Raw genomic sequence first — 12,243 nt, 5'->3', positions numbered from 1 at the left:
CAAAAAGCAGAGATCAGTTGCATGCACAAGTAATCCAGAAGGAAATTGGTTGCACATGATCTTGGTTATGGTTTCCTCTGCAACACACTCATAACTTTTCATATTTTTCCAACATGAAATTTGTTTGCATGCCATGTTTTACCCTCAGCAGCAACCACATCAAGACATACTTTCCTGTGTTGATCTGATACGTGAATAACCAAAATTATCGGATTTAATCTGCAGATGTAAGATGATGACGTGTGGAAAGTCAAAAGTGATGAATGCTGTTTTAAGAGCCATGCACATGCAAGCAAAAGAGAAGTCCTCAGTCACTTTCTTACACATCCAATGTTTGTAAGCACTCTTCCATACTTCATAGCAGGGCCAACCACACTGCATTGTTTGATTAATCGCCATACTCCACCCAGGCTGAATCAATTTGTGGTCTGCCTCGGTGGTAGGAGGCCAGCAGAGAGGGATTTTTCTAATCTGATAAAGCCAGAGTGGGTGGGAGCAGAGGAGAGCAGTGAAGTGATTCTTTGTAAGACAAGCTGAACTACTCAAGTCTGACTGATGCTGTTTTGATCTTCCATGAAGCCCAACCTGGGGTTAACCGTTTTCTCTTACACACAGCAAACAGCAGGACTTTACTGTACTGTGAGCCTCATGCAGTTTGACATAGAGATTAGTCATCAATCTTCTGAAAGTTTCAAAGGAATGAACCTCTTTGAAGCTGCTATCATCAATTTTAAGTAATCAAGGCATCTTATTTCAGTACTGCTGTTTTTAGAATCTGGGCTTGTATTATTTATGTATTTAAAACATTTTTTGAGTGCTTCATGTCAATTTAAGGAAAACACAAGTTCTCTCCACAGTGGGGATTCCCACTATGACAACATACAAATTAAATATTTGATGAAGATTAGGGGTTTTGCAAAGCGACTAATGTTCCAGATGTTTAAACTGCAGTTTATGACACAGTTTATGAAACAGCTGAACATAAGATCACAGAGTGACATTGGTTTGCTCTGTGGCTAAGGTTAGCAGAGCTAGCACCTCCTTGCTGGTTAACATCTTCATACCTGTGAATGCACTGTACATGAGAGTCATAATCCGTCACATGTGCTTGTTTACAATCAGACTGAAGCCTTACAGCTAGTCGCTATTGACTCCTGCTCCAGCCCCAGTTAGTAATAGATGGCAGCGCTGCAGCTTAGACACAACATGTAACTGGCATTTTAAGGCTTACAATAACAAAAATATGAATAACTCATTTAAACCATCAGTGAGTCTGGTATACTGTGTTTTTTTAAGGATGCTTTGTACTAATTGAGCTCTGTTTCTTTCCAGGTAAAGTCTTGTTTCGTCGAAGTCACATCAGAGACGTAGCTGTGAGAAGGCTAAAGCACCTCGATAACTACTGCAAAGTAAGACAATGTTCTTTCAGGATATAATCTCAGGTTTATATTTTCCTCACATTTTAAAGCCCGTGGCATTAGTTTTCCCACTCTTTCATGGTTATTCGCCATCATTCAGGTGTGTTAATGTTGACTACTCATTTGTAGTTTATGTAAATCGGTTGAAGGAGCATTTACTCCGTCAATGCTTTACTCCCTTGCCACAGTGTTTCCGTGGTAGGCCTGGACATTTATCTCCCTCCACCAGCCTCAACAGGAAAGAAACAGCTCTATCTGCCCTGGTCATTTCCTGTCACCAATGTAAATAGGCAGCATATGAAGGAAGCAAGGGAAACGGGTGCACCCAAGGGTAAAGCTGAAGTTAAAGGAATACGAATGAATCAGCAGAGTTGAGGCATAGTAGTGAGTGCAGCTGGCTACCTGACCCTCTTCTATTCATTAGGTCAGTGACGGGAATGTAGGGCAGGTGTGCTGCCAAGTGTGGCAGCAGTTTTTCATTTAAGGGAACAAGAGGAGATTTTCTGTGAAGGCAGGGGGGCTTAAATATGACGACAGTAGACTTCTTTTTTAATATCCCTCATATAAAGACGTCTTTTCTGATTCAAGTGGCTGAATCATCTCGTTCTGAGTGTGTACAGCTGAGACAGGCGGTGGTTACACGGTATCACCTTTACGTGTTTCCTTTGTTTTAACCCTCACTCTGGACTCACAGGCTTCCTTCCCCTCCACACCCTCCACACCCTTTGCAGAGTCAGTAGGATGAGAGTGACTAAAAGTTATGACCTGGTTACTCACTGTCGTTAAACTAAACTACATACAACCTTTTGGATCTGTTTTTTTAGCGTCACAACACACTATAAACATGTTTGCCCCTCCCTTCTCTTTCCCACAGGCTCTGATGAAGCTTCCTTCCCACATTTCACAAAGTGACGAGGTCCTGCAGTTCTTTGAGACAAAGTTAGAGGACCTCAACCCTCCCACAGAGTAAGTAGCTGACCCTGCATTAGACTATAAATCCAACCTTTGATCAGAATCATCTCTGTTATAAAGGCTGTAAGATTCCAAACAAGCCCTGTTTGGGGGCTTTAAACAGAGGCTGCTGCAGTACGGTTTATGTGGCTTTGCAGCTGGGACAGACGCCTTTCACCCGCAATGACCCGTCTTTATCCAGAGGCTTTGCTGTGCCTCTCAGATGATTGATGGATGGATGGGGGTTGAGAGGCTCCATGTTTTATTAATAATGATTTCTGGAAGGTGACACCTGATCCCCAAAACAAATGAGAAGGGATCAGTGGTGTCATGCCCGTGTGGCTGAGTTCAAGTCTCGGAGCAGATAGAGCTCTGAGTCGGGTAATTCGTCATACTCAGTTCAAAGTCAGAGTGGGAGTAATTACAGGCCTGCTGCTGGAATGCCTTTTGTTGAAATCCAATCTGCCTTTAAGACTGATTTCCTGTATATGATTGTATTTTTAACCCCCTAGATATGACTTTTAACTTTTATAGTTTCTTCGACCTCCCAGATACCCTCGAGGACAAAATTCTTATGGCCTTAAACACTTTTGTCTGACCTTTAAAAAATCAAAGAAAGGGTATACCAAAATTTGAATTTTACAGAGAAGAAACCACCAATTAAAGCATTCTTTTTTTGCCCTATCCTTTTCTTGGGAAACCCTGACTGGTTGTATAAATTCTAGTTAGTTGTAATCGTATAACCATGAGTTTAAGTGCCTAATGGAGTTCATTTAATGCCAGGAATTAAGAATTTAATTAGTGAATTCTGTTCATATATGAGAGAAGAAAAATATTGTTACATCTATAAGGTTGTATTTCTGTTGAATTGCAGGGGGGTTCCCAAAAAATGTGGACAAATAAGATAATATATCTGTGGTACAAACAGAATAGAAGAATTATTCTGGTAATGACAAAGTTTAACAAGGTAATTGCTGTTTTTGGTGCTAAAATAGTGAGTCTACACTGTGTCAAAAAACTGTTAAACTTTCCTTAGTCAATTAAATCTGTCTCCATGAAGAGGATTATTGTGAAAACAGTTACACTAGACATATTTTCTGAGTTGTTTAACTTTTGTTCTTGCCAGTAATCAGTCTTTGAAGTATCACCAGCAAGCCAATTTTTGTCCAGCCCTCATCTGCTACTGCCACCTACTGGACATTAGTGATCACTGCACAAGTTAAAAACAGTTAGCAGATGTGACGTTTCTCCATCACAAGAGGGAGCCATGCAAAAGGCTGACAGGTGATTTCACTCTGAGCCTGGTTTAAGAGGTTTAAAGGATAAACTGCACATTTGATGTTCATTCTTACATCTTTAGCTCATGCTCAGATTTATTTACAAATGACACATCTCTTTCTGTTTGTAATAGCCTGACTGGTGTCAGTTTGGATTAACACCAATAAAAAGAAAGCTGCTGCATCCAGGTAAACACATGAATGAAATGAGCTGAAAATCTAAAAAGTTGATAACTTAAACTGCACAATTATGAAAGACTCAATAATATTAGACACTGCTGTTGCACCATAAAGTACTCTATTTCTAAATACAGTAATGATGTCCTCTTTTAAAAGTACTGAAGAGGCTGAGGGGCTTGAAAGCTGATAAATATTTCACAAGACAAAGGAACTTTCAGAGGAAACTTTGGGACAAATTATGAAAAAAATGACATTCTAATACATGGGCATGAAAAGAGAGAGATTTTTCATAATCTCATATCTTAAGGTCCTCATCAGCACCTCAAATGACTGTTTATGAAAGAGTACACACAAAGAATATTTAATGGTGAAGACGTCCATTATGGTAATGAAAGCCACTTGTGAGGTCTGAAATTAAAAAAGGGAATTTTAGTCATCCATCATTCCTTCAGCGCTACAGCATTAGTGTGATAGTTATGCAGATTTGAGACTGAGCTTTGGTGTTGTTTGTAACAAAGTGAGGCAATTTATATCAGTTATTTTAGAGGTACTAGCTGAAAATAAGCAACATCATTGCCAGGCAATGTTGTTTCTTTTTATTGAAAAACATTATTTTATGACCTAGCTGCAATGTGACTTTCTCTGCACCTTAGTGAAGACAACATATTAGTCCCTGTGGGGAAATGTGTCCTCGACATTCATACATCCTGACTATTAGAGAGCCACAGCTCACTGTCTGGAGTCTGTCTGCAGCTCTGAAGCAAGAAAACTCAGCCACAGGTGATGTCTCAATAATTAATGACTCAAATTCACACATGTGTATGTTAGGCATCTCCATTTTAACACATTTTACTTTTCCCAAGGTCAAGTTTCAGGTCAGGTTAGTATTGATGTTGACTTAATGTTGATTTGTTTTTTTCTCATTTCCTCTCCAACAGACTCAATCTTTAATTGTGAATGTAGTCCATGGTGTCATTGTTTGGGGACAAATGAAGGAGTAGATTAATCAGAATAAAATGTACACATCAAATATTTAGACCTCAATCTCAAAGTTTAGATCTTAATAAAAAAAATGAAGATTAAATGTTGCACTATTGAGTGTACACAACCTATTAATTTGAGGCCACTGGAATCAATCTTCCTAAGTGTCATTTGCTCATGAGGAGGTGCACATTTGATACCATATAATAGCCACCCTAAAATCACTCTACAAAACTTGTTCTGTTGTGACTGCGGGCAGGTTTTTCATAAAATGTTACTGAGAATATACATCTTTTAGTCATAAATCAAAGTAAAAATAGATAGATAGATGTCAGGCTGTGTAATTTGAGTGATGCCTATAGAGGAAAACAAGTTAGAGAGAAGTTTCTTTCTGTAAAGAAGTCAACGGCTTCTGATGGTCATGAGAAAGTCGGGATGAGTTGCAACATTTTCTGCAACACATTCTGTGAAGTCACAGAGAAAGATATAAAACAGAGACTTTCATGAAGACCTTAACCCAGCTATAGCCAAGATAATTTACAATAGGTGCTATACAAACTCTGATAATGATGATTGTTTGGTGAGTTTTAGTTTCACAGTCAGCGTCCTTTTGCATTTACCTTAAATCTCATCATTTTGAAACCATGTTCAAGGTCGAGTAAGTCAGTAAGTCAGGTTTTGGAAATATCACATCAAAGGAGCATAGGTTTATTTTTCACATGATAAAAATAGGGATGCACGATATGTACTCATTAGCTGCCAGCCCTTTTCAGAGCATCTTGAACAATCTTTTAAAACCCCAAAAATATTGTGATCTATGACTATGTAAACACCAAAACTACCTGAGAAGAATGGACCCTCTTCTTTTATGTCTCTCTTACTGTTTTTGATCCAAGAAACAGACAAAACATACCTTTTGGATCACGTTAATCTTGGGCGCTCCATCCTTTGATTCTCTCCATCATCATTTTTTCTCACGATCGCACCGCTCTTTCTTTTTGAACTTCCTCAACACATCATCCGTGTTGAGATTGTTTTTTTTCCCCCTAATATTGATACTAATAAGTATAACAGCATAACAGCAATATTAATATCAGATATCGGTATTAGCCAAAATTTTCATATCGGTGCATCCCTAAATAAAAGAGCAGGGCATGAACAATGTGTTATTCCCTAATAAGAAATAAATAATTTAATCAACACTCAAAGAATAAATTGTGTCTTCAGGGTTGCTGAAAAAAAATGTAATAGTACTTTTAGTTCTTATAAAAATGCAGCAGCTTTTTTTGTAATGACAGTCTGAAACAATGTGATCTCTGACAATGTCAAAGAGTTTTAATGAAGGCAAGTCTCACATCTATGGCTTCTATTCAAAACTAGATCATCCTTTTGAAACAGAACCTGCCATCAAAAATACTTCTCCAGATGTGCGTACATTAGGATAACACCTTTTGCTCTCCTAACATATGCATATGGAGAGTATCTCGTGAATTTATGACTTAAGCAAATGCTGACACCTTTTTTGGGGGATGGATAATAAACATAGCCAGTTTACCTTGTGGGAATGTACTTTTGTCACATAACGCTGGGCAATAAACAACATCTGGAATGTGTAAATACTACATTTTAATGCAGCTACACAATTGTGCTTATTTATTTTATATAGAGATAATAAAATTGTTGTAGAGCCTTTTCTTTTCAGCCTTAAACTTGATTTTCCATCAGTGTTCAGCCACAAGGGAGGTCATAAGCGTTGTTTTGTGATCAAACTTGCAATCTTTAACTCTGACATCATTGTGCAATCAGGACCCAACTTTGCTGGAAATTTCTGTACACTGGAGTTTAATGTGCTCCTTGTGAGGATTTATATGAGCAGCATTGTTTCATAAGATTATAAAACAAAAAACTGCTACTGCTCCTTTCTCTGCATGCAAACCAGCCGTCTCTATTAGAATGATTTCCTGATCGTTGACGTCCACCTCCCGACCCCTGAGCTGGAGGTTACTCCTCCCGGGGTTAATCTTAGGTCAGACGGGAGTGTCTGTGCAGTGTATGCATGCAGCAGGACAGACACTTCAGTCCTTTGGCCTGGCTGAGAAATGTGAGCAAAGGACTGATGTCTCACACATTCCATCCCTAATAGGCCCACCTACAAAGAGTGAACTGCAGCTATGTGCAAACAGATGGCTATTCTGCAGGGTCAGAGATTTTATGACGGGTTCAGCCCATGCAGTCAATGTGAAAATGTAACCAAAATTGTGTGAATCGTTAAGATAAACTCCAGATTTACTGTTAACTTACAAATCCCACGAAAAGCCAAAGGTACCAAGCTTTCACTTGTCCTTGGACATACTTTTGTTTCCATTACTTCCCCAAATCTTTGAGATTTTAGAGGGACAAGACCAAAGCTGTGTGCTCAGGCTTCTCTTGGGAAGAATATTCTTTCAGCTCTGTGCTCAGGGTCACAAGCTAGCAGGGCAGGTCAAGCATCTTTATCCCCATCATTACTCTCCAACTCTCTACAGTGCTTTTCTCAGTTTTGTACCTCCACCCTGACATTTCTGAACAAAGCAAAGAGAAAATGCTCCTCAAACCATCAAATCTGTACTTGTGACATCTATGACTTCTAATCTTGAATTTACACATTTGCTTTTCTCTCTTTAAGTCGTGGATTTAGAACCACTCCTGTGATACCATCTGCATACACTATTATTCTTTTTTAATAAGCTACAACCCAGCTTGTGTTGGCTCACCACCAATGTTAAACATTATTGTTTTTTCTCCTCCTCATTTCATGTATGAAAGTTATGAAATTCAAACTGGGTTTAAAATTGTTTTTCCACAGTGAGAGTATTGCTTGAAGATCCAGTATAAACGTTCTTTTAACAGCGTCACAATCCAATTTAATAGCACATTCACAGTTGAATTTATTGTTTTATTTCAACTGAGTAAGTATATCATTTATGTTTTTAATTAAGCTGAACTGAGCTGTAAGTTAGGACATCTGTGACTGGAAATGTCTCATAGCTCATTTTTCTGTTCAAGCATCTGGAAACAAAGAAGTCTGTGGCCAAAAGTGACTTTATCCTAAGTAACAAAGGAATACAGTTATTGTTAAAAATGTTTTGATTAAGCAAGAATCGTTGCAGTTTGAACTAAGTTGTGGTGTCGGCCAGGCTCTGATAATCTTTATTTTTCCATGTCTGTATCATTATACATTTCCATTGTCTTTTAAATCTAAATATGAAATGTCTTTTCTTTGCTATTGTTGAAGTTAATCCACTGAAGAAGTTGCACAATATCTAAAAATCATACTTTGTAATTAGTGAAAGCAGGAGAATTTGACAGACAGGCTGTAAACTGGCAAATGTTGGACGCGGTTTATCCAAACATGCACTCATATGCATAAATGGACGTGGCTGTAGTCCTGCTGTTGGCTTCTTGGAGAGCCAGGTGTCTGTTCACATTTGTGTCAAACATCAGCCTCTCCTTAGTGTACTCTCTCTGTGTGCAGCTTACTCAACTAGATGACGACATACAGTCAGCAAGAGCCCCCTGAAACACGCAACATTATGCAAAAACAATCACATGCAGACATCTAGAAATGTTGCAGTGTTTTAAAATGCATTTTTACTTCTTCAAAATGTACATCAGAATATTTTAACTTATTGCCTTTATTCTGCCATCATTGTCTGTCTTTAAGCTTTTTCATTCATTCATTCAACCTTTACTTAATCCCTAAAAATCATAGAGGATGTTCCCTCATTTTCAATGATGTCGAGGGGACAAAGAACAACAACACAACAGTACAATTAATAATAGTTAAATTCAAAAGCAGCATAAAATATAGAAAAAATGCAGGATATTTAATATAATTTCACAGCCAGGTAATGGATCAGATTCTAAAAGTGCTTTAGGTTATGAAAATCCAGAGGCACCACATTAGGGTTCAGAATCACAGCTCAACTCACAAAGCTTCCTGATACTTTATAACAGTTAAATCACACGGCAGCAATTCTGTGATAACTCATAATTTGCAAGTCATTTATTTAATAATCATAATGCATCCTCAGTACATTTGTTTATTTTCTTGGAACCAAGTAATTTAGTAGCTATTGAGACTATCTTTGTATGATTAAAACATCATTATAACAGTCTAGCATCCTGCCCTGAGAGTAACATCAGAGGAAAATGGTTGATGTATGAATACGGAGAATTATGTGAAGCATCATTACTTACATACCTGCGTCATCGTAAATGAAGCATGTGTGCAGAAATTGAACAGACAACTCTTTAATGAATGAATTTAAATTTATTCATGCTGAGCTCACTGAGCCGATGGCTGTTTGTTTCTTTATTATTTGTCATATTAAAATTACAGCATAATATTTCATCTGGGTGAATAGATCAAGCATCAGTGACAGATTAACTAATATGCAAATTATCCGTCCTGAACCAGAATAAGGAGTTCACACAAAAACTGTACAGTAAATTTATACACAACCAATGGTTCATTGCTCATTGGATCATCGACTGTGAAGCTCATCCTCTCAGTGTTTTGTTCCAGTCTAGACTTTGGAACAGACACGCTTTGACATCTTTACATGAATGAGACTTATCAAAGGAGGATGATACTGTTGTAGAGAAAATGAATGCTGTTCTGTTAAACTGAGGCAGCTGTGGGTTCTCTATGTTTACCACAAAACACACACACATTTGGACGATGATTGCTTCTAGATGGGGTGATTTGTGTCATTACTGTCCTTGACACACTTCCTCGCCTGTCTGTGTGTTGTATCCCACCCTGTCTCCCCCTCCCTCCCTGTGGTAGTGGGTCAAGTTCGGGGTACATTCTCAACCAGGGTTTGGCTGGTACTTGTGTGCCAACTTTATTTTGGATGGTCCCGTAGAGGCTCAGCTTTAAGCAGTCTCTCGATTGATCAAATGGTATTAATGCTCTGACCTCTCCTGCCCATACACTCATAATCACCATGATTTTCTGGTGTTGCTTCTTTTGCAGAGACTGTGGCGGGTCTGGGAAACGTAAATCAGGTAAATAAACAAACATTTTCCCTCTCTATCTTTGGAGTTTGTTGAACGTTTTTGTCTGATTCTTATATCTAAAATAGTACTATAATGTATTTCATTGTGAGATTTTGAAACTTGATTTGATTAATAGTCTTAAACAATGTCAGGTCAGCTGTATTGATATTTGATTATTGGTCTATATTGTTTTATTACAAAATGTATCAAGAAAAGTACGAGTCTAGCCTCTAAAATGAATCAATTTCTTGTTTTTTTTCTGCATATTTACATAAAGATTATATTATGTTTTAACTTTTCTTTATTATTTGGACAAAGAGAATTGAAAGGACCTCCATAACTTCTGAAAAATAGCAAATAAGTTCAGTTATTAGTTTCGGTCCTGGTTCTTTGTGTAAAATTACTTTATCAAATTCTGCCTTGTTTATTTAAATCATTTACATTTCCATCATGAGTAAAAAACATCTGTTAGAATTGCATGCTACACTTGTGCTTTATGTTTTGTTGTATTCTTCAAACACTCATTCTAACCTCTCATGTTTGTATAATGTGGAAATAACTCAAAATCCGAATTCTGTGCCAGGGCCACCTGTTTGTACCTCTGTGTTGTGTCCTTCTTCTGCCAGGCTTGGCTGTTGAGTTTATATTCTTGTATGTGAGAAAAGACAGGAAGACTGAGTGACTCAGCTGAGCATGGGGGATACAGGCGTAGGAGGCAGCAGGAAAAGTATGAGAGGAGTTCAGCGAACAGCTGTGTGAGTGTTGCGTACATGTGTGTGCGTGCAATCTCAGAATACCCACATGCATAACTAAATGACACCTCAGTGTTGCAGTCAGATACAAAGCTGTTTTGGCCATCTTTCCTGCAATCTGCCACAATTATGTATGACATAGCCGGGCAATAAATGACCCATAAGTTAATTTTCTTGGAGCGATCAGTTCAGAGGAAAAGCTGTGCCTGAGCTGCCACAAAACGAAATCAAACCCCTACCTAATTTCATTATGTGCTGCATGGTATTGGGGGTTTACGTAACAGGGAATTCCAGATACATAGCGGAATGGAAAAGTGTCCCTCTTTCAGCTGTGAATGTGAGTCGAGAAGCTTAAATTCAGGCTGTGTAAGATATTAAGTTGGTTTCAAACTTTAATCACCTCCACTACCTGAAAGGTTAGTCTTATTCCTGCTGCTTTGTGCACACCTACAGCTCCTTCAGTCTGAATAATACAGCCTTTAAGGTATCCTTGTGTTTATGCTGTCAGTATCTTATTCAGATAAGTCAGCTCCTTCAATGCAAACAATCATCACACACTTTATAACTCATGCTCATGATGATCTATGTTTTACAGCCATCATGGAGCACAAACTGTAAAGGCCTTCTCATACTTGATCTCCTAACCTTCTCCACGCTCCCCATGCTGGACATTAGTGGTTAATGCTGCTGAAAGATTGATCTTTCTCTTTTAGAGCCGGACAACGGATAGAGTGTTGTGGGTCTGTGGTGAATTTGTGCTGTAGCTGCAGCTTATGGTCTCCATAATTACATGGTACAAGTTTCCCATAAGAGTGTACTGAGTCCCTGGCCTGGGGAGAATGTAGTCCTGCACCACAAAACTGCATGTGGTCGGAGGTATAATGAAGAGCTCTGTGTACCTGGCAGGAAGGAGAAATGAGATGACCTATTAGTGCTGGGCTCATCTTTAATGATCTCGTCTTAAATGTGTGAATATGTTCCATCTACATCTGACTTTAGTGCACCAGTGAGAAAAAGATCAGCAGAGAGGGGGTTTGTGTGGTCAAACAAAAATCGAAGGGGAAGCAATTGTTTACAAGGTGAAGTGGTGAAAACTTAAAAAAGTACAGCTTGCACTTTAATAGATTTTTATGAATGTAAATCTTTTAGTGGCCAAAGTCTGTTTCTCATGAACCCAGTAACAGTGGTAAATAGCTCAATATGTTTATATACTGGAGCTATGACCAGCTCCTCCTGAATGGGATTGTTCTGACTGTTATCTAACACAAGTATTTCACTTTATGCTGATGAGTGCCTCATACAACCCCACTTCAGCACACCTGAACTATCCCTTTAAGGATGATGGCATTTTAGCCCATGTGTCTCTTATCTTCCCACTGTGGATTCAACTTTGAGAGCCCTACACTTTGAAGCTGAAGCAGCTTAAATCATAGCCATGCCGCTATCTCGATAAGGTTTTAACACAGACGCATAATGGATTTGTCAGGACTGACTTCTGATACCGGGCTTGTAAGAATAAATCACTGTCAGTTGGTTTGGACCAAATCCTCAGGAAACATCTTTATGACAAGATACTTCCAGGATGATGAAATACGTAATACTTTACGAACACTCAGGAGAGAAAGACAAGTGAAACTGTTT

General features: G+C 38.5%; 1 protein-coding gene across 2 annotated transcripts in view; it reads left to right on the top strand.

Moving 5' to 3' along the window:
- LOC141794872 (SH3 and PX domain-containing protein 2A-like) overlaps positions 1-12,243 on the top strand; it is a 56,580-nt gene that overhangs the window by 12,513 nt on the left and 31,824 nt on the right. For both annotated transcript variants that reach the window (XM_074675453.1, XM_074675452.1), the window contains exons 4-6: positions 1,333-1,409; positions 2,293-2,384; positions 9,828-9,859. In XM_074675453.1, the coding sequence (XP_074531554.1) occupies positions 1,333-1,409; positions 2,293-2,384; positions 9,828-9,859 (201 nt within the window). The remainder of the gene's footprint in view (positions 1-1,332; positions 1,410-2,292; positions 2,385-9,827; positions 9,860-12,243) is intronic.

Source organism: Halichoeres trimaculatus, unplaced genomic scaffold (genome assembly GCF_033239565.1).
Source record: "Halichoeres trimaculatus isolate MK-OKI-2021-1 unplaced genomic scaffold, fHalTri1.1 fHalTri1_scaffold_8, whole genome shotgun sequence".
Taxonomy (NCBI): domain Eukaryota; kingdom Metazoa; phylum Chordata; class Actinopteri; order Labriformes; family Labridae; genus Halichoeres; species Halichoeres trimaculatus.
The sequence above is the reverse complement of the archived record's forward strand: the minus strand, read 5'-3'. Positions and strand labels throughout refer to the sequence as shown.